Below are 27,134 nucleotides of genomic sequence, written 5' to 3' on the forward strand. Positions count from 1 at the left end.
TTTCGGGGAAGGCCTAGGCTATGGGCTTTTTAACTTATCATCAGACTCATCAATATCTTTAGTGCTCCGGGTCTGGGGGACACTGGGACGTGTTTCCGGAGTTTCTGAATGAAAGAGAGGAAACAGAACAGAGGGCAAGCACTGCCCAAGGGCACTGGCTGCAAGCTCTCGGGCGGGGACGCGGCGGTCCAGCCCTGCGCCCTAGGCTGGGAAAACCCTCAGGGCGCGGGAAATCGGAGGCCCCGCCCCCGCCCCCGCCCCTGGAACGCCCCGCCCCGGGCCATAGGCCCCGCCCCCGAAGGGCCGGCTCCACCCACCTCCTTGGCAACCAAAGGGACGCTTTCTCCTTAGCAACCAGCGCGACTCCCACCATGGCTGAAGAAGAGGAAAGTGCTGCCCCTACGGAGAAAGCTATCCGGATCCAGAGGGTGTTTATAAACCTGCTGGACTCATACAGCAGCAGAAACATCGGAAAGGTAAGCGGCGGTGGGTCAAAGCTGAATCCCAGCCCCCAGCTCCCCCAGTCCCGGCTCCAAGCCCCCAAACCCGGTTGCACCTTAGCCGCGGACTTTATCAGGGTCTCCCCTAAGGGACCCTCCATCGTCCGGGACACAGACAGTGCCCTGGCTCCCCAGTCCGCCCCTAGGCTAGACCAGCACCCGACCTGGAAGACCAGGATTTTGGAGATCGCAGGTCCAGTCCGGGTTTCTCCCTTGTTTAGCGGCGGAAACTGAAGCTCGGAAGGAGTTGGGGGCTTGCCGAAGACAAGCTGGGGGCTTAGCGAGCTTGGGGCTCAGGTCTCCGGCTTCTAACCAGGTTATCTTTCCACTCCCGCCGAGGAGTCTCAAGCAGGAAAGTGACGGACAAAGTTCAAAACTAAATGCAGTAACAAAACGTCAAAAAGATAGGGTTGTGTTTGTTGTTCAGTTGCTAAAGTGAAAGCAAAGTCGCTCAGTCGCGTCCGACTCTGCGACCCCATGGACGTAGCCTACCAGGCTCCGCGGTCCATGGGATTTTCCAGACAAGAATACTGGAGTGGGCTGCCATTTCCTTCTCCAGGGGAACTTCCCAACCCAGGGATCGAACCCGGGTCTCCTGCATTGCAGACAGACGCTTTACCGTCTGAGCCACTAGGGAAAAGTCATGTCCAATTTTGGGGGGACCCCATGGACTGTATAGCCCGTCAGGCTCCTCTGTCCATGGGATTTCCCTGGCAAGAATACTCGAGTGGCTTGCCATTTCCTTCTACAGGGAATCTCCCCAATCCATGGATGGAACCTACCTCTCCTGCATTGGCAGGCAGATGCTTTACCACTGAGGCACCGGAGAAGCCGGTAGTAGGAAATTATTTGTGTCTTTCAAAAAGATAGATACAAATATAGAGAAGATGTGTATGTGTGTTTGTGTGTGTGTGTGCATGCTCAGTGGTGGCCAGCTTTCCATGGACTGTGGCCCGCCAGCCTCCTCTGTCCATGGAATTTCCCAGGCAAGAATACTGGAATGGGTTGCCATTTCCTATTGGAGCAGATCTTCCCAATTCAGGGATCAGACCCCGGTCTCCAGCAATTGGCAGGCACAGTCTTTACCACTGTGCTACCTAGGAAGCCCAAAGAAGATAAATAGATAGATGATAGATAGATAGATAATCTACATACAGAAAACGTCTTAAAGGATACACAGGACATTGAACTATTATCACTTATTATCATTGAACTATTATCACATTTAACAATTATTATTCTGGAGGATGGGATTCATTTGTTCATGACCTCCTATTAAATGGCATTCACAGTTAATAAGACCCAACAAAGTTTTGCCCTTGAAGTTCCTGCCTCTCTGGAAGGAGGTAGACAATAAATAATTTTTAACATAAACAAGATATTTCAATCTCTACTAAGTACTCTGCAGGAAAGAGAATAGAAAATGTGGTCTTGGGGAGGAGAGGGTGGCTGCTTTAAATAGAGTTGCATGAAGGGCACTCTTGAGAGGTGACATTTAATCTGACATGTACAGAATGAAGGTCCAGGCCGAGGAACTAGCTCCCAGAGGGCACAGCAAAGGTTGCAGAGGACAGAGTGGCAAGGGTGTAGTGAATCAGGGGCCCCAAGGACAGCAGTCACCGTGTCCGGGACCCATGGGACTTTGGGGCCCATAAAAATGTTTTAATTTCTCTTAAATTTGAAAGGAAGCAAATTTAAAATTTAGCAACAAAGATTGTGTGTCGTTATAGAAATACAGTCATAAATATCATTTTTATTAATAATATATTTTATGGAGGAAAGTCAGAAGGTGGCCCTGCTCAGCAACTAATCAGTGCCTCACACAAAGCCAGCACTTCATCAGTGTTTGTTGTGTAAATTCACAAAGTGTGTGTGCTCAGTCACGTCCAACTCTTCTGTGACCCTTTGGCCTATATCTGTCAGGCTCCTGTCCATGGGATTTTTCAGGCAAGAATACTAGAGTGAGTTGCCATTTCCTCCTCCAGGGGATCTTCCCGTCCCAAGGGTCTCCTGTGTCTCCTGCATTGCTGGCAAATCCTTTACCCACTGAGTCTCAGGGAAGCTCAATGAAGCAAGTGAAAGTCACCCTGTCGTGTCTGACTCTTTGCAACCCCATGGACTATACAGTCCGTTGAATTCTCCAGGCCAGAATACTGGAGTGGGTGGCCTTTCCCTTCTCCAGGGGATCTTCCCAACCCAGGGATTGAACCCAAGTCTCCCGCATTGCAGGCAGATTCTTTACCAGCTGAGCCACAGGGAAGCCCCAGAGAAGCAAAGTCAAGCATAAAGACTAAGACCTTGTGGGGCTTTTGTCAGGAATTTAGTTTATGTTCTAAATACAATGATAGGCACTGGAGTACTTAAAAAGAGAGGTGACGTGATTGAAATTAGGAGGGAAGAAGGGAAGAGAATTTAACCTTTTACTTTACCCCATTCTGATCACTGATTATTTTTTACAACAGCATATTTTTATAATAAAACTTTTAGTTTGTAGAGATTTTTTCAAAAGCTGATCAATAACAGAATTTTCTGGTTATTCCTAAACAAACCAGGATTTGACTTTCTCAGATTACAAGGAATTGCGTTGTCTGCACTAAGCAACATGGGAGTAGAAATATAAAGCATATAAAAAAACCACAACAACAACATGTAAACCATGTCTCCTGACCTCAGTTGGGCAATGCATCCCAGCCCCTTCTCCAGTCTGGAAAGGGGCCGGGTGGCAACCGTGCAGCTTTGAATATCATATCAGAAGATTTGGCATCACCCCTCCCTCCCCATGCAATCTTGGGCAAATTGCTTACTGCTGGGCCTCAGTCTCCTTGTCTGTGAAATGGGACAATAAAATTGAAGATGTATGTTTGAGAGGTAAACAAAAATATATATGTCATATTCGGGAAAAATATATTCCAATAAGAGATTGAACCTGACATCTTGCCTATTAACTTGGACTGTTTTTGGTTTTTTAAATCAAAATAAGTGGAGAAGGACTTTTTGTTTATTTGGTTTTGTAATGTTTTTACTCCCAAGAAGTGATATCTTCATGATTATTTAAATATGTTTAATCTAAGAATTATATGTCTAATATATAAATTAAAATTAGTTTTATTTATATATGAAACTCATGAACAATGCATAAACCACTCGCAAAGAGAGCTTTGTAAACACAAGAAAAGAAACCTCCTTCTATTTCATTATTCATAGCCACTGGCCACATGCGGCTGTTGCCTGTTTACACGTGTCTAGTCTAAATGGATCTGTGCTGTAAGAGTAAAATACACATCAAATTTCAAACACTTACTGTGGGAAATAAAGAATATATAATATCTCAGTAAACCTAACAGAAGCAGAAGATATTAAGAAGAGGTGGCAAGAATACACATAAGAACTGTACAAAAAAGATCTTCACAACCCAGATAATCATGATGGTGTGATCTCTAGAGCCAGACATCCTGGAATGTGAAGTCAAGTGGGCCTTAGAAAGCATCACTACGAACAAAGCTAGTGGAGGTGATGGAATGCCAGTAGAGCTATTTCAAATCCTGAAAGATGATGCTGTGAAAGTGCTGCACTCAATATGCCAGCAAATTTGGAAAACTCTGCAGTGGCCACAGGACTGGAAAAGGTCAGTTTTCATTCCAATTCCAAAGAAAGGCAAAGCAAAAGAATGCTCAAACTATCGCACAATTGCACTCATCTCACATGCTGGTAAAGTAATGCTCAAAATTCTCCAAGCTAGGCTTCAGCAATACGTGAAGCGTGAACTCCCTGATGTTCAAGCTGGTTTTAGAAAAGGCAGAGGAATCAGAGATCAAATTGCCAACATCCGCTGGATCATGGAAAAAGCAAGAGAGTTCCAGAAAAACATCTATTTCTGCTTTATTGACTATGCCAAAGCCTTTGACTGTGTGGATCACAATAAACTGTGGAAAATTCTGAGAGAGATAGGAATACCAGACCTCTTGACCTGCCTCTTGAGAAATCTGTATGCAGGTCAGGAAGCAACAGTTAGAACTGGACATGGAACAACAGACTGGTTTCAAATAGGAAAAGGAGAACGTCAAGGCTGTATATTGTCACCCTGCTTATTTAACTTCTATGCAGAGTACATCATGAGAAACTCTGGACTGGAAGAAACACAAGCTGGAATCAAGATTGCCGGGAGAAATATCAATAACCTCAGATATGCAGATGACACCACCCTTATGGCAGAAAGTGAAGAGGAGCTAAAAAGCCTCTTGATGAAAGTGAAAGTGGAGAGTGAGAAAGTTGGCTTAAAGCTCAACATTCAGAAAATGAAGATCATGGCATCCAGTCCCATCACTCCATGGGAAATAGATGGGGAAACAGTGGAAACAGTGTCAGACTTCATTGTTTGGGGGCTCCAAAATCACTGCAGATGGTGATTACAGACATGAAATTAAAAGACACTTACTCCTAGGAAGAAAAGTTATGACCAACCTAGAGAGTATACTCAAAAGCAGAGACATTACTTTGCTGACTAAGGTCCGTCTAGTCAAGGCTATGGTTTTTCCTGTGGTCATGTATGGATGTGAGAGTTGGACTGTGAAGAAGGCTGAGCGCCGAAGAATTGATGCTTTTGAACTGTGGTGTTGGAGAAGACTCTTGAGAGTCCCTTGGACTGCAAGGAGATGCAACCAGTCCATTCTGAAGGAGATCAGCCCTGGGATTTCCTTGGAGGGACTGATGCTGAAGCTGAAACTCCAGTACTTTGGCCATCTCATGCGAAGAGCTGACTCATTGGAAAAGACTCTGATGCTGGGAGGGATTGGGGGCAGGAGGAGAAGGGGACGACCAAGGATGAGATGGCTGGATGGCATCACCAACTCAATGGATGTGAGTCTGAGTGAACTCCGGGAGCTGGTGATGGACAGGGAGGCCTGGCGTGCTGCAATTCATGGGGTCACAAAGAGTCGGACATGACTGAGCGACTGAACTGAACTGAACTGAACTGAATGTTTATATTGGTATGTTAAACTGATAATAATTTGGATACCTTCGGTTAAACATACCTAAATTCTTTTAAAATTTGAGCGTTACCTACATTCACCTGTTTCTTTTTATTAATGTGGCTACTAGCAGATTTGAGTTCCCTAAGCAGATCGCATCACATGTCTATATTTCTGTTAGACAAAATCATCATGGTGAATTTAGCCCAGCTCTGCCTTTTGCTAGTGCAGGATAATATCCTTAATGAGGGACTTTCCTGGTGGTCCAGTGGTTAAGACTCTGTGCTCCCAATGCAGGTTCCCTGGATTTTATCCCTGGTCAGGGAACTAGGTCCTTCATGCTGCAACTGAAGATCCTAACCCAGTCAAATAAATTTTTAAAAAAATTTAAATATGTCCTTAATGAGTTCTTAAAGCTCTCTGAGCCTGAGTTCCCTTCCTATAAAATGGGGACTCATAATACAGTACCCATTTCACTGTATTCTTGTGGGAATTAAACCAGTTTCGGTGAGATACCAGTGTCAAAAGCTCTAGCTTTGCACAAGTGGAACCACTATCAAGCCTTCAATAAAGGTCTGCCTTTAGAATCACCATTCATACTGGTTTCATTCTGAGCTGTTCTGAGTATTCAGGAAATTTCTCTTTGTTGCAGTTTCTTTCTAACTGTGTCGTCGGGGCTTCACTTGAAGAAATTACGGAGGAGGAAGAAGAGGATGATGAAAATAAATCAGCGATGCCAGAAGCCTCCATGGCCAAACTGAAGGAAGGCACGTTCCAGATCGTGGGCACACTTTCCAAGCTGGACGTCCCCCGACCCGAGTTTGCCGTGGAGACCTACTGTGTAAGTCCAGGGGGGCTGCTGAGAGGGGAGAAAGGAAAGCACCACCCTCTGCTCAAATGCCCTGACAATGTGTTGCTTCTCATCCCCTCTCTCCTGCCAACGTGAGACTGTCGGAAAGGTGGGAGTAGGTCTCCCTGTGAAGGAGACTAACACCTCTCATCTCCCCAGTTTAAAGGTTTGCCTGCAGGGACTTCCTGGAGGTCCAGTAATTAAGACTCTCTGAGCTTCCTCTGCAGGAGGCACAGCTTCCATTCCTGGGCTGGCAAGCTGCAAGGGAGCACCCCCTTCCCCCGCCCCCACCCAAGAAAAAGCAGCAAAGAACTTAAATGATATAAATGAGACATTCTTAGAAGGTGTGGCTCTCACTTGAACTTTCAGACTCATAAAATTCTGCATCCTGTGTTTAAAATGCATTCTGCCCTGCCTCACCCTAACAAGACTTTGGACCCTGGAGAGTGTTATTTGTGAAAGACACCTCCTTTGTAAGAAGCCACTGGAGAGCAACACACCATTACATTGCTGTCTTATTGAGAAGTAGTACTGCCTTCAAAACACAGAGCCGATACACCCCTCATCCTGAGACACTGAAATACCTCCAGGAAGGGCAGCCCTCCCAGTCTAACCTCTCCCACCACCCTGCCTGCCATTCTCCAGATCCTAAGGGACAGCTTTGCACATTCTGAGCCCTGGAATAGCCTTCCCACTTCCCTCCCTATGTATCTTTCATGCTTTAACCCAGAATGTTGTCTCCTCCAGGAAGCCCTTCATGATTCCCCACTCCTAGTTTAGATTCTGAGCTCTTTGCCTGTCCAGATCCTTTTACACTTTTTACACCCCATTGTTATTATGTGTCTATTGTGGATTACACTGACTGTCACTATCTGTTCCGTGAAAGTGGACACAGCGCCCCATTTATTCTCATGTGTATCCATGAATGGTGACAGACAGCACTGGCCCTTAATAAGTACTCGTAACTGAATGAACGCGTCCCCTCCCACCAACTTTGGGAACTTCACCACCTACCCCTTTTACCCTCTCTGGCTCTTTCTTTTTTTAAAAGACTTATTTCTTTTTGGCCGTGGTGAGTCTCCCTTGCTGAGCACAGGCTTTCTCTAGTGGCAGCGAGTTGGGGGCTGCTCTCAGGATGCTCTGGCTTCTCATTGCAGTGGCTCCTCCTGGTGCAGAGCTCTAGGTGTGCAGGCTGAGTAGTTGCCACTCTTGGGCTCTAGAGTGCTGCCTCAGTAGCCGTGAAGGCTTCGTTGCCCCGAGGCATGCGAGTTCTTCCTGGCCAGGGATTTAACCGGTGTCCCTTGCATTGCAAAGCAGAGTCTTAAGCCCTGGACCACCAGGGAAGCCCTCTTCTATGTCTTCACTTGCCACTGGCTTCTTTCTTTCTACCTCCACATATGCTGATATCTTCCCACTGGGAAACACACACACCCCTCCTGCCTCTTTCTCTGCCCCTGGCCCTGCCACCACTGAACTTGGGAGAGGGCTCAGCACCGTCACAGGCCTCACTCCTGCACCCTCCAGCCCGCACCCCTTCACAGGAGGTATCCTGGCCATTGTCTCTCTTCCCCACTTCCCTGCAGCAGCACTTGGCTGTCCACGTGCATCCGCTCCTTCTCTTTAAATGTAGTTTTTTCCCAGAGCTCCCTCCCCTCTCAAAACAGGCATTCTTCCTAACTCTTATCCAGGCCCGCAGCTTCAGCTTCAAGACAATGCCTTTCTACCAATACAGTATACTAACACATATATATGGAATTTAGAAAGATGGCAATGACGACCCTGTATGCAAGACAGGAAAAAAGACACAGCTGTGTATAACGGACTTTTGGACTCAGAGGGAGAGGGAGAGGGTGGGATGAGTTGGGAGAATGGCATTCTATCATGTATACTATCATGTAAGAATTGAATCGCCAGTCTATGTCTGACGCAGGATACAGCATGCTTGGGGCTGGTGCATGGGGATGACCCACAGAGATGTTATGGGGAGGGAGGTGGGAGGGGGGTTCATGTTTGGGAACACATGTAAGAATTAAAGATTTTAAAATTAAAAAAATAAAAAACTATAAAAAAAAATAAATTTTCAGATAAACAGGGGAGATTTGACATTAGCTCAAATATAAAATCTGATAGTCCAAATAAAATACAGTGTGTAAAATCTGAAAAAAAAAAAAAAAGACAATGCCTTTCTGATCCTTCCCCAGCCCTGCTGACTAAGCACACATCCAGCTGCTTTGTAGCCCCTCCCCAGATGTCCGGCAGCACTTTCACATCATCATACCCAAAATGAAGTCTCTCACACTCCTCTACAAAACCACTCTCCCCTGCTTTGTATTAGGGGCCTCACTGTCTGTATCTGTTTGGACTATTTGGCGTTGCGAGTCATAGTGGGGAAAGGGGCGATGTAAACTGGCTTATTCAATAAGGACATTCATTAGCTTATGTGGCTGGTGGTCTCAAGGAAGAACCTGCTTCAGGCCTGGTGTGATCCAGGGATGGTAGCCCTTTTCCAGCTCTTTCCTTGGCTCTGTCTCTCTGAGGGTGACTTCATTCCTCAGGTTGGCAGCAAGGCTGCAACATTCCAGGGATCTGCACACCTACACAGCCACACCCTGATGAAGAAAACTTTCAGAAGTTCTTATAGAAAGGAGGATGAGCTTTCCAGCAGTACCTCACACTCACTGTCTGGAGTTGAGTCACTTGCCTGTTGCTGAACCAATCTCTTATCTGGAATCAGTAAGGCCCCTACTGGAAGTTAGAGGATGAAGTTAATTTCCCACAGGCTGAGAAAGGGAGTAGTTGAACAAAATTTGGGATCTGTTGGGAAAGAGGAAGAGGGAATGGATATTTGTAGACAACCAAGAGTGTCCTTTATACCATTCATCATGCACTTGCCCCCATCACAGCTGCGAGCCTGGTATTGCTGTGGGCTTTTGCCTCCCTACTATTAACTGGAAAAAAAAAAAAAAAAAACTACTCAGAGTGTGAGAGCTGTGAGTTCAGTTTTGTTTGGGGTTTACTGAGGACTATAGCCTGAGAAACAGCCTCTCAGAGAGCTCTGAGGACCTGCTCCAAAGACGTAAGTGGCATATAAGGTGGTTTATTTAACTCTGCATGTAAGTGAAATAAGTAGGGTTGACAACATACAGCCTTGACGTACCCCTTTCCCAATTCTGAACCAGTCCGTTGTTCCATGTCTGGCTCTCACTGTTGCTTCTTGATCTGCACACGTTTCTCAGGAGGCAGGTCAGGTGGTCTGGTATTCCCATCTCTTAAAACATTTTCCAGTTTGTAAAGCAGTATGTATGTGATTTGAGTGAAGGGGGAGTTGCTGCTGCTGCTGCTGCTAAGTCGCTTCAGTCATGTCCGACTCTGTGCAACCCCAGAGAGGGCAGCCCACCAGGCTCCCCCATCCCTAGGATTCTCCAGGCAAGAACACTGGAGTGGGTTGCCATTTCCTTCTCCAATCCATGAAAATGAAAAGTGAAAGTGAAGTCGCTGAGTCGGGTCCGACTCCTAGCGACCCCATGGACTGCAGCCTATCAGGCTCCTCCATCCATAGGATTTTCCAGGCAAGAGTACTGGAGTGGGTTGCCATTGTCTTCTCCAGAAGGGGGAGTAGGTGCAATTAAACACATGCAATTAACACATCTCAGTAAAAGGTCGCTGCTAGTCACGAGGAGCAGATGTCTCCATTACTGATTTTGGTGCTTTTCTAGGTATTAGAACATGCAAGATAATGGGGTCATAAAAATTTCTCCTCAAAATACCTACCACTCTGAAGGCCCGTTCTGTCGGTTTTTCCCGGAGCACAGGATGCCTCCTTCCTGACCTCCTCGCTGATTTCCGTTCAGGGGGTGTTGGAGGTCAGCAAGCGCAATAGCTAATGACCTCATCCTTGTAGAGCCGGATGGCTGGTGACATCCTTTAGCAGGCACCACTGCCTCTCATATCCTCTTGGTCATGAGATCCTCAACCCAGCTTTCTCTTTTTTTTTTTAAGAGCTCGGCTTTTTACTGGACGTGTTACCAAAGAGGTTTAGTCAAAAAGACCAAGGCCCATGTCATCATCAGACTCTTTAGATTCTTCTTTCTTTGCTTCTGCTTTCTGCTCCTCAGCTGGGGCAACAGTGGTGGGGGTAGGGGGGACAGGACCTCTTGCTGGGGCAGGTCTACCAGCCCCGCCCCCTCCCGCCACTCCCCCCTCCCCTCCCCCCATCATTGCAGATGAAACTCCCCATGCTGACATTGGCCGAAGCCTTTGTGAGCAAGCCTGGCCAGAAGGCTCAACATTTACACCGACTGCTTTAATGAGGGCATTGCTATCATCCTCTGCAACTATCACCTCATCCTCATGGAGGATGAGGGCCGAGTAGAGGCTGGTGGGTTCCAAGACCAAAGCCGTGGTAAGGGCGAGCGCTAGGCTGGGGTGTCAGGCACGGTGCTAGCCGCAGGATGAAATGACGGTCTCACTCTAACTCGGTCTTAGCTTCCCTGGGAAGACCGAGAACCTTAACCCAGCTGAAGGAAGGGAGGCCTCAACCCATCTCTTGAATAGCTCTCTAAACAATGTCTCCTTTCCATTCTCCTGGCTAATTGCATTGGTTCAGATCCTCACCACTGATCTCTATTTATACCTGAATTTGATTCAGTGAATTAGTATTGAGCCCTTTCTTTGTTTGGCCTTGTTACATGGCAAGTGGGATCTTAGTTCTCTGACCAGGGATCCAGCCAGCATCCCCTGCCTTGGTAGCTCAGTGTCTTAACTCCTGGACTGCCAGGGAAGTCTCTGGAGTACTTTAAAGGCCCAAAGATGACTGCAGGGCTCACAGACTCGCAGGGACTCTTCTATCTAAACTAGCAGCTCCAGGCAGGACAGTGACCTGATGACTGAGGTATGCGCACAGCCATGTCCAGAGCACTCTGCAAAGGTCAGTTTGAGTTTTCGTCTTATGTAGAGAGCCAGACAAGTGAACTCCAAACTTCTCCCCATCCCACAGATCAAGACCCATCCCCCCAGCTCCTCTGATCTGGAGATCCAACACAGTTGGCCCTCCTTTTTGGAGTCTGGGGACTGCTGGAAATGCTGGGACTGAGGCCGAGCCTCCAGGGCTGAGTAGAACTTACCAAGCAGGTAAGGGGACAAGGAAATAACATGTAAAGGGGATACCTGGGGGAGGGTATGGTGTGCTTTGGAACAGAAAGCATCAGTATAGCTAGAGCTTGGATTCTAGGGGAGCCAAGGGAAGAAGCAAGTATGGCATAAAAGGTGAGACCGAGTGGAGAATGGAAGATAGCAGGCTAGCCCAGAGCTTCTTCCTGGCTCAGCAAATGGCCTGCTAGTCTGTGAACTTCCTAGGCTCTGCTCAGTGAGCTTGTATTCACCCTGTCAGTCCAGCTCAAATGTCAATCCCTGTGAGTCATAATCACATACTCGCCTGGTCCATCAGAGCTCAGATGCACCTCTATGATAGCTCTTTCTACACCGGGGGCTGCCATGAAAGGATGCACAGGCTGCACACTGCTCAAGGACGTTCAGCTGCGGGCGTGAGCAGGGGCTGAACCGTGATGTGTTCTGCTGGCTGCAGTGTGTCCTGGAGTGGGCGCCATATCATTTGTCCAAGAGCAGGTTACCTTTTTCTACTTTGTATGAAAGCTTCATGTGCTTAGATGCATCCTTGTCCACATTAGACCATAGTTATTTGCTAAAATTTTGCCAACAACACACGCACACCCAATACTCTGTATTGTCAACAGTCATACATCAATCATTTTTTGCCTTTCTCCTTAGGGTCAAAATCAGTGCCCACAATTATTTATTGGGGGAACAAATGAATGCACAGTATCTGATAGGATGACCATTCTCTTGAAAATGTGCCTGTTTCAACTTAAATCCATCCAGCTCTGATTTACCGGGTATACATGTTTTCTTCTGGACACATCTCATATGCTTTCATGGACTCAAATGCTTCATCTTCTTTCTCTTGGAAGTGATCTAGAACACACTGTGTCAGGAACACATGACTTTGATTTCTTCCCATCCCCCAATCTTTCTCATTGTGTCCTTGCTGACTATAGCTAAGTCCCAGGTGTACCAGGACCATGGTGTACTCTCGTCATGCCGTTGACAAGGTGAAAAATCTGTTTGTTTCTTTAAAAAAAAATTTATTTTTACTGCAATGTGCATCTTGTGGGATCTTGGTTTCCTTGACCAGGGATTGAACCCAGGCCCTCAGCACTGAAAGTGCAAAGTGCTAACCGCTGGCCAGCCAGGGAGTTCCAAAAATCCATGTTTGAATCAGGACTTTCAGAATATCTTCTCTCTTGCACATTCAGTCCAGAAAAGAAATCAAGTGGGTAATATTATGGGCTGAATCATGTCCAAAATATGTGAAGTCCTAATCCCCCAAGACCTCCGATGAGACCTTATTTGAACATAGGGTCTTTATAGAAGAAATCAAGTTAGAAGGAGTTCCTTTGAGTGGGTCTCTAATCCAGTATGCTTGGCGTCCTTATAAAAAGGGGAAATTTCGACAGAAATATAGGGAGACTTTCATGTAAAGATGAAGGTAAAGATGTGGGTGATGTTTCTATAAGCCAAGGAATGCCAAATATTGTCAGGGAACCACCTGAAGCTAGGATGTTGCTGTTGAATTTAACAAGAATGTGAGAAACCTAGACAGTGTATTAAAAAGCAAAGACATCACTGCCAACAAAGGTCCATCTAATCAGAGCTATGGTTTTTCCAGTAGTCATGTATGGATGTGAGAGTTAGACCACAAAGAAGGTTGAGCACCAAAGAACTAATGCTTTCCAACTAAGGTGCTGGAGTAGACTCTTGAGAGTCGTTGAACTACAAGAAGATCAAACCAGTCAATCCTAAAGGAAATCAACCCTAAATATTCATTAGAAGGACTGATGCCAAAGCTGAAGCTCCCATACATTGGCCACCTGATGAGAAGATCTGACTCATTGGAAAAGACCCTGATGCTGGGAAAGATTGAAGACAAAAGGAGATGGGGTGGGTCGGAGCATGCAGCAGAGAATGAGATAGTTCGATAGCATCACCAACTCAAGGGACATGAATATGAGCAAACTCCCAGAGGCAGTGAAGGACAGGGAAGCCTAACTGTGCTGCAGTCCATGGGATCGAAGAGTCAGACACAACTTAGCGACTGAACACACACACACAACCTCTGATGAAAGGCATCTCCCCTCTTGTGATTCTCCAAAAGAAGCTGTGGTAAAGAGATCAAGTTTGGTCTGAAGTGTCCTGCTCTCATGCAACCAGTCAAGGATCTATGGAGGAATATCTGATCCCTGAGACAGGAGGAAGAGCAACCAGTGCAAATTCTGGTCCTTTTATGGTTGATACCCACCCACGGTACGGTACTACCAAAATCTGCTGGCACCACACAGCAGGGAATAACTAATTAAACACGATGATCGTCAAAGTTACTTTCATATCATATAAGAAATTTTTTTTTAACCATTAGAAGTTTCTGTATTGCGGGGATTCCCGGGTGGCTCAGTGGTTAAAGAATCCACCTGTTAATGCAGGAGACACAGGTTTGATCCCTGGCCTGGGAAGATCCCACGTGCCACGGAGCAACTAAGTCCATGGAGAACCAGAGCCCAGAACTCTAGAGCCCAGAAACTCCAACTACTAAAGCCCACACACCCTAAAGCCTGTGCATTGAGAAGCCTGCCCACGGCCACTAGAGATTAGCCCCCACTCTCCAAACTAGAGGAAAACCCGCAGAGCAATGAAGACCCAGCACAGCCAAAAATTAGTAAATTTTTTTTAATTCTGAATTTTTTAAATACTCCCAGCTGTCAACTGTGATAAGTTACCTTACATTTCAAGACTAGATTTGTTCCACCTTGAGGATTCTGAAATAATCCACGTTAATCACTTATCAGCACTTCTGAGTCATTGATGATCCATAACGGCTCAAAGAAACTTGCCCAAAGCTTGAGCTCGTTTTAAATGCCTCACACATTTTCTTCCAGTGTGTTCTAATTCTTCCCTCCTGAATCAGGGTTTAAACAGCAGGCAGAAATAGTACCTAAGATCTTTATGTAATTGTCTTATTCATCTGTTCCCGGCTATTTTCATAAACTTTATTATTTGAAAACTACACACAGAAGAGAGCCACGATTTCATTTTAAATTAAAAAAAAAAATCCTTCTGTGATTTTTCTTCCTGTGGTACTATCCAGGCAGCATGTCTCATCTGGAAATTGTCACTCCCATCTAAATATTAAGGTGACACTGCTTCTTGCAACAAATTACTGTCAACTTTCTTTTTCAGGGCATGTCTCAAGAAGACCTTCTCTTGCGCCTGCTGGAATGTGATGTTATCATTTATAACATCACTGAGAGCCCCCAGCAAGCAGAGGAAGCCATCTGGGCAGTCTCCGGTTAGTGAGATGCACCCTCGATCTCCAGGGGCGGGACTTTCGTGCCATATACCTTACCTAAGAGCCATCCCAGGAACACCAGGCAAATTAGAACCATGGGAGAACTGATCTGAAATTTACCTAAAACAGGAGGTGAGATCAAACTAGTGGATATGCCTATGAATAATGTTACAACATTTACAGAGGCATATGAAAATATTTAAGAGTTTATGTGAGCAAGAATCAATTCATACTGGGAATTCCCTGGAGGTCCAGTGGTTAGGACTGTGTGCTTTCATTGCCAAGGGCCCAGGTTCAAAGCCTAAGATCCCCATGGCTAGGCAGACAAAAAAATGAAAGAATCTATTCATGTTGGGCAGCACCAAATTTGAAGTGGTTAGGAGATCCACTAACAGGAGCTAGGGGCAAGAGTGAGAAAACCCAGAAGCAATGCAATTATTTGATTGGCTACAGCTTAAGTATTAGTCGCTCAGTCACGTCCGACGGGGAGAAGGCAATGGCAACCCACTCCAGTGTTCTTGCCTGGAGAATCCCAGGGACGGGGGAGCCTGGTGGGCTTCCGTCTATGGGTTCGCACAGAGTCAGACACGACTGAAGCAGCTTAGCAGCAGCAGCAGCAGCATGTCCGACTCTTTGTGACCCCATGGACTGTGGCCTGCCAGACTCCTCTATCTGTGGAATTCTCCAGGCAAGAAATACTTGAGTAGGTAGCCATTCCCTTCTCCAGGAGATCTAACTGACCCAGGGATCAAATTTGGCTCTCCCACATCGCAGGCAGATTCTTTACCATCTAAGTGACCAGGGAAGAGAGAAGCCAGAAGCATGCAATTATCTGATTGGCTGCAGCTTAAGCATTTCCCTTATTGGGAGAGTCTATCGACTATTTGTGATTAGTTTCTTTAGGTTTGGGTTTGCTCGTCTAGGCTGCTAAGGTGCTAGGGCCACCTCAGTCTAATGGCTTCCTTGCCAAGTTGATTTAGCAACAGGTACTCCTGAAAGAGAGACTTTTTTAAATTGAAGTATAGTTGATGTGGTGGTTTAGTCACTAAGTTGTGTCCAACTCTAGTGACCCCATGGACTGTATTGCGACAAACTCCTCTGTCCGCAAGATTTTCCAGGCAAGAATGTTAGAGTGGGTTGCCATTTCCTTCTCCAGGGGATCTTCCCAACCCAGGGATCAAACCCAGGTCACCTGCATTGCAGGATTCTTTACTGTCTGAGCCACAGGGAAGCCCAAAATTGATGTAGAATGCTATAAAAGTGTACAGTGTTATGAGTCACAATTTTTGAAGGTTATACTCTACTCACAGTTATTATAAAGTGTTGGCTGTATTTCCTGTGTTGCACAATATATCCTTATAGCTTCTTTTATACCTAATGTTATTTTTAGTCACTCAGTCGTGTCTGACTCTTTGCGACCCCATGGACTGCAGCACACCAGGCCTCCCTGTCCCTTACCATCTCCTGAAATTTGTCCAAGTTCATGTCCGTTACATCGGTGATGCCATCCAGCCATCTCATCCTCTGACACCCTCTTCTCCTTCTGCCTTCAATCTTTCCCAGCATCAGGGACTTTTCCAATGAGTCAGCTGTTCCCATCAGATGACGAAAATACTGGAGCTTCAGGTTCAGCATCAATCCTTCCAACGAGAATTCAGGATTGACTTCCCTTCAGATTGACTGGTTTGATCTCCTTGCTGACTAAGGGACTTTCAGGAGTCTTCTCCAGCACCACAGTTGGAAGGCATCACTGCTTTGGTGCTCCACCTTTTTCATGGTCCAGCTCTCACAACCGTACATGGCCACTGGGAAGACCATAGCCTTGACTATCCCTGATAGTTTGTACCTTTTAATTCCCTACCCTTATCTAGCCCCTCCATCTTCCCTTTCCCCACTGGTAACCACTAGCTTTTTCTCTAGTTCTGTGAGTCTCTTTCTTTTTTGTTGTATTCACTAGTTTGTGTATTTTTTAGATTCCACATATAAGTATATTAGATAATATTTGTCCTGCTCTGTCTGACTTATTTTACTCAGCATAGTAAGTCTATCCATGTTGTTACAAATGGCAAAATGTCATTCTTTTTTTATAGGTGAGTAGTATTCCAGTGTACACACACAAAAATATATATCTATCTATATGAATTCTTCTTTATCCCTTCATCTGTTGAACGACCATAGATTGCTTGCATATCTTGGCTATTGTAAATAATGCTGCTGTGAACATGGGGTACATGTATCTTTTTGAATTAGTGTCTTTGTTTTTTCAGATATAGACCCAAGAGTGGAACTGTTGGGTCATATGATAGTTCTATTTTTAGTTTTTTGTGAAACTTCCATATTGTTTTCCACAGCAGCTGCACCAATGTACTTTCCTGGCAATAGTGTACAAAGGTTCCCTTTTCTCCACATCCTCACCAGAAGTTGTTATTTGTTGTCTTTTTGATAACAGCCATTCTAACGGATGTGAGGTGATACCTTATTGATTGTGGTTTTGATTTGCGTTTCCTAAGGCAATGGCACCCCACTCTAGTACTCTTGCCTGGAAAATCCATGGATGGAGGAGCCTGGTGGGCTGCAGTCCATAGGGTTGAGAAGAGTCGGACACGACTGAGCGACTTCACTTTCACTTTTCACTTTCATGCATTGGAGAAGGAAATGGCAACCCACTCCAGTGTTCTTGCCTGGAGAATGCCAGGGACGGGGGAGCCTGCTGGGCTGCCGTCTATGGGGTCGCACAGAGTCAGACACGACTGAAGCGACTCAGCAGCAACAGCAGCAGCAGCAGCAGCAGCAGCAGCAGCAGTGATTAGCGATGTTGAGCATCTGTTCACATGTTTGTGGGTCATCTGCATTTCCTCTTTGGAAAAATATCTGTCCACTTCTGCCCATTTTTAAAATTGTGTTGTTTGTTTTTTTGATGTTGAGTTGAAAGAGCTGTTTATATATGTTGGATATCAATCCCTTATTGTTTTTTCCCATTTGCAAATAGTTTCTTCCCATTAGTACATTGTCTTTTCATTTTGTTAGTGGCTGTGCAAAAGCTTTTAAATTTAATTAGGTCCCATTTGTTTTTTTTTTTTAATTTCCTTTGCTTTATGAGACAGATCGAAAAAAATACTGCTATAATTTATGTCAAAACGTGTTCTGCCTGTTTTCCTCTAGGAGTTTTATGGTTTCCAGTATTGCAGTTAGGTCTTTAATCCATTTTGAGTTTATTTTTGCATATGATGTTAGGGAGTGTCCTGAGTTCATTCTTTTACATGTAACTGTCCAGTTTTCCCAGTGTCATTTATGGAAGAAACTATCTTTTTCTCCATTGGGTAGTCTTGCCTCCTTTGTCAAAGATAGACTGTAAGTGCGTGGGTTTATTTCTGGGCTATCTAGTCTATTCCACTGGTCTATGTGTTCAAATAATAGAATTTTTTAATCATTTAAAGAAATGAAACATTAACGTTCAAAATTTAACCTTTATTCATTCTATGGACACTGCTCAAGGAGGTGGGGTTGAATGTATTGGGAAGATACAAAGACAAATAAAAGTGATACCTCAAGACTTTGTAGGCCCACAGTAGAGCTAAGGGACTCAGGAGAAACTTTTGTGCAGGACAGAGAATGGCATGTTGATACAAAAGGTGTCATGAGATGGATGTGACTTTAGGAGAAGAGGAATTATTTCTAACTCTTCGGATTCGATTCAGTTCAACAGATGTTCCCTGATAGCAGGGGTTGGGAAGAACTTGCATGTTTTAAATGCTTTGAAAAAGGTAATAAACTCTAAGGAACAAAGTGATTTTTAGCAATTTGGTGCTTTATAATTCATATCCTTATTAAATCCAGAGTAACTGAGCTTATTTGAATTGTCATTCTAGACCAGGAGGACAGCGAAAAAGACACAAGCACCTTACTTTGCAGTATTTTTTACTTTTATGGTAGGTGGTTCCCTGGTGGCTCAGACTGTAATAAATCTTCCTACAGTGCAGGAGACCCAGGTTCTATCCCTGGGCTGGGAAGATCCCTGGAGGAAGAAATGGCTACCCACTCCAGTATTCTTGTCTGGAGAATTCCATGGACAGAGAAGCCTGGCAGGCTATATAGTCCATGGGTCACAAAGAGTTGGACACAACTGAAAGACTATCACTTACACTTCAATATCTTCATTTTTGGCAGATTAGTCCAGGAGTCAGCAAACTTTTTCTGTAAAAGGCCAGGTTTTTGGCTTTTCAAGCCAACTTCTCTGCCACTGTAGCAGAAATGCAACTATAGACAAAAATGTAAATGAATGAACCGGGTTCCAATAAAACTTAAAAAAAAATTATTAATTAATTTATTTGGCTGCTCCAGGTCTTAGTTGCAGTGTCGGGGATCTAGATCCCTGACCAAAGACCAAATCCAGGCCTCCTGCTTTGGAAGCACGGAATCTTATCCACTAGACCACTAGGGAAGTTCCATTCAATAAAACTTTATTTACAAAAACAAGCAGTACCTTGCCAACCCCTGAATAAGAAAATAGAAAAACTGTATTTTGGCTTATGTTCAAAGAAATGGAATGAAGCTTTAGGAATATCTGTACCATATTCAGAGAAGTAATGATGGGAAAGTACTCTCTCTGGATGTGTGGAAGTCCTCAGGAGCTTAGAATGTTTGATTTCTCATTTATCACTGTGGGCCTAAGTTTCATTCAGATACAAATCAAAAACATGAGCAATGTGTCATATTTCAGAACAGAGCTTTATAATTGCCTACTCCCCACATTTTGTCCCTTTGCAAATATCAACAGATGATGTATAATTGCACTTTCTAAGATAATTGCACCACTAAAATAATAGTCAGACCTCATGTTTACTGAGTTCTCATTTTGTACTGGTCTTTGGAAATTGATTTTTTCTATATAATACATACTCAGAGTTTTCCTTAAATTTTAATTCTTTTCTGATATAAAACCTGGATGTATTTCAAAAATTTTAAAAAGCACAGGAGGATTTAGAAGAAAAAAAAAATTTCATGCATTTCTTTCCCATCCCATCCTTACTCCCCCAAAGGAACCTTATTTAACCCACTTGTTCCTTTTAATACACACACACAAAAATGCCTGTACTGATGTCCTTTGATTACGAATTTTAGATATTAACCACTGACTTCCCGCTATAACAGATGAGCCTCAGCACCTTGTAGGATCCTTCCCATTAATCATCACGGGAACATTGAAGATTTGATCGGGTGGCCTCAGCCTGCAGCGACTTGGAGCAGGGTTTCAGTTCCCGGCCAGAGATTGAGGTCAATCGAGGCGGTGAGAGCATCTAGTCCTAGCCACTAGACCAGGGGTCAGTGACAAGGCCCTGGCCCCTTGGCTTTGCAGAAATGAGTTCCCATGAAGAAGGACAGTAGTGAAACAAGTCAAAGTCAAATGTTTATTAGGAGGAAAAGAGTACAAGTAAGTGTGGATAGACACGAGCGGACTCGGAGAGGGAGTCTGAGCGCCATTGAGGTAGTTTCAGTCACTTTTACGGGGCCTTTCTCCTGGGTTTCTTTTGGCAAATCAAAATGATTTGCCAGACTCAGAGTCCATATTTGGTGTATCTCAGGATCCTCCCATGTGTGCGTGTGCATCTCTCAGCCAAGATGGAATCCACCGAAGAGGCCTATGGGTAGTGAGCATCACTTACTGCAGGGTGGTGCCCCCTCCCTTTCTGACCTCCTGGGAGCCTTTCTGTGCACCCTGTGCATACTAAGGGAGGTCTCCTGACTTCAAGAATGAGAAAAATAAGTGGTCTCTTATCTAGAGTCACTTGGACAGCGAGGAGATCAAACCAAGTCAGTCCTAAAGGAAATCAGTTCAGTTCAGTTGCTCAGTCATGTCCGACTCTTTGCGACCCCATGGACTGCAGCATGCCAGGTCTCCCTGTCCAGCCAACTCCTGGAGTTTACTCAAACTCATGTCCATTGCGTCAGTGATGCCATCCAGCTATCTCATCCTCTGTCGTCCCCTTCACTTCCTGCCTTCAATCTTTCCCAGCATCAGGGTCTTTTCAAATCAGTCAGTTCTTCACATCAGGTGGCCAAAGTATTGGAGTTTCAGCTTCAGCATCAGTCCTTCCAATGAATATTCAGGACTGATTTCCTTTAGGATGGACTGGTTGGATCTCCTTGCAGTCCAAGGGACTCTCAAGAGTCTTCTCCAACACCACAGTTCAAAAGCATTAATTCTTCAGTGCTCAGCTTTCTTTATAGTCCAACTCTCACATCCATACATGACTACTGGAAAATCAACCCTGAACATTCATTGGAAGGACTGATGCTGAAGCTCCAATACTTTGGCCATCGGATGCAAGGAGCCAATTCATTGGAAAAAGACCCTGATTCTGGCAAAGATTGTGGGCAGGAGGAGTGGGGTGACAGAGGATGAGATGCTTGGATGGCATCACCGACTCAATGGACATGAGTTTGAGCAAACTCAGAGAGAGAGTGAAGGACAGGGAAGCCTGGCATGCTGCAGTTCATGGGGTAGCACAGAGTAGGACATGACTTAGTAACTGAACAACAACATCGGATCACAGAGAACAAATTTCCACCTCTTTGCTCCAGGGACCCATCTATCTCCTGCCCCAGGTTCTCAAACTTTGATACCACAGTTCTTTTCATGGGGAACTCTTTGGTGGCTCAACAGTAAAGAATTTGCGTGCCAGTTCAGGAGACTCAGGAGACTTAAGTTTGATCCTGGGTTTGGGAAGATCCACTGGAGGAGGAAATGGCCACCTGCTCTGGTATTCTTGCTTGGAAAATCCCATGGACAGAGGAGCCTGGTGGGCTACAGTCCATGGATTGCAAAGAGTCGGACACAACAGTGAGTTCCACTCCACTCCAATGTTTAAATGTCTGGAGAGCCCTCCTGGAAAATAGCAAGTGTTTTGGACACCAAATACTCATGGGTCCAGTCCACCGCTATTCTAAATTCCAGTGTCTACATATTGTTCATAATCAAGCATCGAGGTGTTACCAAAACCCTCCACCCACAGCCCCCAGCCACCGCTCATGGGCGGCTCTACCCCAACCAGGGACAGCTGGGGGGATGGAAAATTACTTCTTTCCACAAGGACTTAAGCTAAATAGCACTACTTTATGTGAAATCATGAGAGGGCCTGGTCCCATTAAAAAAAAAAAAAGACAAATAATGCTATTTATAGCAACATGAATGGACCTAGAGAACATCATACTAAGTGAAGTAAGTTAGAGAAAGACAAATATCATGTGATGTCACTTATATGTGAAAGCCTAAAAAATGTAAATGAATTTATTTACAAAGTAGAAATAGACTCACAGACACAGAAAAGAAACTTATGGTTATGGGTTGGTGGGGGGTGGATAACTTAAGAGTTCAGGATTAACATGTACACACTATTATATATAAACTAGACGAACAATAAGGATCTACTGTATAGCACAGGGTTCCGTACTCACGGTCTTATAATAACCTATAATGGAAAAGATTCTCAAAAAAAAAAATGTATAGATATAGATTTTATTTTCAGTTGCTAAGAGTGTCTAACTCTTTGTAACCCCATGGACAGTAGCCCGCCAGGCTCCTCTGTCCACGGGATTTCCCAACCAAGAGTCCTAGAGTGGGTTGCCATTTCCTTCTCCAGGGATCTTCCCAACCAGGGACTCAAACCTGCATCTCCTGCATTGGCAGGCGGATTCTTTACCACTGAGCCACCAGGGAACCCATATAGGTATAGATGGATACAACTGAATCACTTTGCTGTACACCTGAAGCTAGCATCACATTGAAAGTTCAGTTCAGTTCAGTTCAGTCGCTCAGTCGTGTCCGACTCTGAGACCCCATGAATCGCAGCACGCCGGGCCTCCCTGTCCATCACCATCTCCCGGAGTTCACTCAGACTCACGTCCATCGAGTCAGTGATGCCATCCAGCCATCTCATCCTCTGTCGTCCCCTTTTTCTCCTGCCCCCAATCCCTCTCAACATGGAAAGTTAGCTATATTTAAGTTTTTTAAAAAAGATTTTTAAAAAACAGAGAGGCCTAGCCTTCTGATTCAAGCCTCCCATTCCACTCTCCATGAAGCCAGGGAAGAGACATAGTGGGGACCACAGGCCAGGCAACCAGGCTTCTAGAACTGGACTCTGTCCCACTGCTTCATTCCATGATTCTGGGCAAATGGGAAGTGTGCTTCCCTTCCCTTATCTATAGAAACAGAGCCGTTAGCATCTACCTCTTGATGGTAAGAATTCAGTGCATGCCTGTATTGCTCAATCATGTCTGACTCTTTGCAGCCTCATGGACTGTAGCCTGCCAGGCTCCTCTGTCCATGGAATTCTCCAGGCAAGAATACTGGAGTGGGTTGCCATGCCCTCCTCGAGGGGATCTTCCTAACCCAGGGATTGAACCCCATCTCCTGCTTTGAAGGCAGATTCCTTACCATTTGAGACACCAGGAATTATTCACGAAAGCCCATGAATTGTTGCCATTCATGCCCTGGTGGCTCGGTCAGTAAAGAATCTGCCTGCAATGCAGGAGACGCATGGTCCATCCTTGGGTCAGAACGATCCCCTGGAGGAGGAAATGGCAACTCACTCCAGTATTCTTGCCTGGAGAATCCCATGGACGGAAGAGCCTGGCGGGCTACAGTCCATGGGGGTGGCAAGGAGTCGGACACAACTAAGCGACTAAAACACCACAATGTCAGCTATAATTACTAGTATCACTAGCCCACCTAAAGATGGATGCACATCGCGGCAGGCCAGGAAATAGGAAGGGGCTGGACTGTGAGCTGGGCGCTGAGGAAGTGGGATGGCTGGAGGGGGCGGCCGGGAGCAGAGACTAGGAGGGGCAGTGAGGCGTCAAAGGGGGCGCCCCCTGGTGTAAAGTCGCTGCTTGAAAGAGGAGTCACTTCAAGTCAGGCTGGTAATGAAAAGTCCACAGCATTTTAACACGTTATGCACGGATCCAAGTAACCACTCCGCTTTTTGGCCCCGCAGTCCTGAACGAAGAAAGCAGCCATTTCGAAAAGCGGAAGGTGTTTATTTTGGTCTCCACGGTGATGACCTGGGCGCGGTCCAAACCCCTGGACCCGGTAAGTAGTGCGCTAGCTTTTCTTTTATGCAGCATTGCGGCCTCCGCACCTTGTAATGCGCAAGCGGAGAGAGCTTTCTACAGTTCTCAGTGTGCTTACACTCCTGAACTCTGCCCCTGAATAAGCACTCCGCAGCGTTCATGGACAGGGAAGCCTGGCGTGCTGCATGTTAGCCTGGGGTTGCAGACAGTCGGAGACGACTGAGCAACTGAACTGAGAGTTCATGGGCTCCAAGCCACTCCATTCCAAGGGGCCACGTTGTTTTACAAGCCCCTGAGAAAGAAGAGGAAAATGCTGCCTGTCCAACTATAACAAACCTTATCACTTTTTATTTTAAATGTATTTAAAAGCGTGCTATTTTAGACTTACCTGTACCTATATTTTTGTCGTGTATATTCCCGTGCATACATTAAAAGGGAAAATATAAGCAAATACAAAATATAAGCAAAAATACAAGCAAATACAGTGGTTCTAGTATTCCCCAAACGTCTTCAAACTCAGAGTTCAGGGGCTTCCCTGGTGATCCAGTGGCTAAGACTCCACACTCGCAATGCAGGGGTTTGACCCCTGGCTGGTGCAGTGCTAAAGAATCTGCCTGCCAATGCAGGAGACCCAGGTGACGCAGGTTTGATCCCTGGGTAGAGAAGATCCCCTGGAGGAGGAAATGGCAACCTGCTCTAGTATTCTTGCCTGGGAAATCCCATAGACAGAGGAGCCTGGCAGGCTACAGTCTGTGGAGCTGGCTACAGTCTATGGGGTTGCAAAGACTCAGACACGACCGAGTGACTGAGGACCCACTTTCCTATAAAGCTGACATCATCGGACTTGTCCTCGGATATCAGATTTCCGTCTGCCTCTGTGCCTGTGAACTGCCTTTTCATCCCAGTACTGAATCACACTATAATCTTTGAAAAGACATCCTAAAAGGCAATTAGACCAACATGCATAGGACCTAAGTCAGTATAAAGATGATATGTGCTCAAGGTGACCCCAAGGTGACCCAGGCTCCAATGAGGATGGCATGGCGGATGCTTCCTCGCTGAGCACGTTGTGATAAGCCAGTGATGACAGGACACATTCCAATTTCAGAGATGTTAAAATGGGGAAGCAAAAAGGCGCATGTTAGACTCAATGGAATGCTTTATTTATAACAAGGAAGTATTTAAGCATTTATCACACTTCTTGCGTCAGAGGTAATTTATTTGTTTAATTCTCCCTCAGTGGACGCAGAGGTCCTCGAGGGCAGGAACCGGAGGGTTTCTGTCCCTTTCTTGTGAATCTCACTCACCTCCTCCACTTGGTTGCCATCGCCTCAAGGAGCAGGCCTGTCACTTTATTCCTGTTGAAGTTCCAACCCTCAGAGTATCTAGTAAAGCGTCTGCTACAAAACAGTCATTGGTCACTTGACTGGCTGGTCATTTCACTGGCCAGATTGATTGTCCTCACTCCTTCAGTTATTAACAAACTCATACAGACTTATGCAAAATGGGGATTTATTGACTCATAACTGGGTAGTCAGACAATGGGCTTCAGGTACAGCTGTATCTAGGGGCTTAAACAGTGCTCAGAACGAACCTACTCTTTCTCTCCCTTCAATTGCTTCTTTTCTCCTCTAGGCTTATTCTTGGGTAAGTTCTCCACTCTTTCTGGCCCCCAGGAGCTCCCAGGCTTTTATCTCTAGAGCTTGACATCTCTTCTCTCTTTAGGCCATGTCCCTCCCCAGCTCTGGTATATGCCATTCTTACAGGTCTTACATCACAGGCTTAACCGTGAACCAGTCACTGTGACCAGGGGAATGCCGAACTCTGATTGACCAGACCTGGGATTATGTACCCACTTCTACAGGCAGGAATGATCAGCCTCCTTAACTAAATAGGCCGAGAGTGGGGAAGAGATGGTTCCTCCAAAGAAAATATGGGGAAATGGCTCCAGTGTTAGCTTCTGTGTCCCTTTGGCATGTTCCCATCCTCTCACCGTGGTTTGTTTGGTTTTTTTTAAAACGATTTTTTGTTGTTGTTCGGTCACTCTGTCATGTCTGACTCTTTGCAACCCCATCGAGTGCAGCCTCCCTGTCCTTCACCATCTCCCAGAACTTACTCAAACTCATGTCCTCTGAGTCGATGATGCCATCCAGCCATCTCATCCTCTGTGGCCCCCTTCTCCTCTTGCCCTCAATCTTCCCCAGCATCAGGGTCTTTTTCAATGAGTTGGCTCTTTGCATCAGGTGGGCAAAGTATTGTAGCTTCAGCTTCAGCATCAGTCCTTCCAATGGTTACTCAGAATTGATTGCCTTTAGGATTGACTGGTTTGATCTCCTTGCTGTCCAAGGGACTCTCAAGAGTCTTCTCCAGCACCACAACTTGAAAGCATAAATTATTCAATTCTCAGTCTTCTTTATGCTCCAACTCTCACATCCATACACGACTACTGGAAAAACCATGTCTTTGCCTTTGTGGACCCTTGTCAGCTAAGTGCTGTCTCTGCTTTTCAACATGCTCTCTAGGTTTGTCATAGATTTTCTCCCGAGTAAGCATCTTTTAATTTCGTGGCTGCAGTCACAATCCACAGTGATTTTAGAGCCCAAGAAAATAAAATCTGCTGCTGTTTTCTCGTTTTCTCCATCTATTGGCCATGAAGTGATGGGACCAGATGCCATGATCTTAGTTTTTTTGAATGTTGAATTTTAAGCCAGCTGTATCACTCTCCTCTTTCACCTTCATCAAGAGGGTCTTTAGTTCCTCTTTGCTTTCTGCCATTTGAGTGGTATTGTCTGCATATCTGAGGTTGTTGATACTTCTCCCAGCAGTCTTGATTGCAGCTTGAGCTTCACCCAGCCTGGCATTTCTCATGATATACTCTGCATATAAGGTAAATAAGCAGGGTGACAATATATACAGCCTTGACATACTCCTTTCTCATTTTGATCCAGTCTGTTGTTCCAGCTTCAGTTCTGTTCAATCATGTGGCCACACCCAACTACAAGGAAGCCTGAGAGATGCCATTTAGCTCTGTGCCCAGGAAGTCAGCCGAGTCTAGGCTCCTCAGGGAAGGGCTCATCCCTAATGAAGAGAGCTTACACAAGATGCAGCCTTTGTCCCGCTGGGGATGTTGTCGTGCCTGGATGTGACACCTGAAGCTGCTGCTGACAGTCTTCTGTGAGCCTGACGAGGAAGACCACACCCCGAGGCAGACAGACTTAAAAAGGCATCCACAGGGCGGAGAAGACGCCCCTCACTCAACATCAGAAGGTGCTCGATTTGGGGCTGTTACTTACGAGAAATAATGCATCCTCGCACTTTTGAGGCCA

At 45.5% G+C, this 27,134-nt stretch overlaps 1 protein-coding gene across 1 annotated transcript in view; it reads left to right on the forward strand.

Annotated features, from left to right (window-relative positions):
• The first annotated feature begins 371 nt into the window (after nucleotides 1-371).
• The window catches only part of AK7 (adenylate kinase 7), a 69,827-nt gene continuing 43,064 nt past the window's right edge, over nucleotides 372-27,134 (forward strand). Inside the window, exons 1-4 of the mRNA XM_052659801.1 lie at nucleotides 372-476; nucleotides 6,123-6,311; nucleotides 14,631-14,739; nucleotides 23,733-23,827. Of these exons, the coding sequence (XP_052515761.1) occupies nucleotides 372-476; nucleotides 6,123-6,311; nucleotides 14,631-14,739; nucleotides 23,733-23,827 (498 nt within the window). The remainder of the gene's footprint in view (nucleotides 477-6,122; nucleotides 6,312-14,630; nucleotides 14,740-23,732; nucleotides 23,828-27,134) is intronic.

Source organism: Budorcas taxicolor, chromosome 21 (genome assembly GCF_023091745.1).
Source record: "Budorcas taxicolor isolate Tak-1 chromosome 21, Takin1.1, whole genome shotgun sequence".
In the NCBI taxonomy this organism is placed as follows: Eukaryota; Metazoa; Chordata; class Mammalia; order Artiodactyla; family Bovidae; genus Budorcas; species Budorcas taxicolor.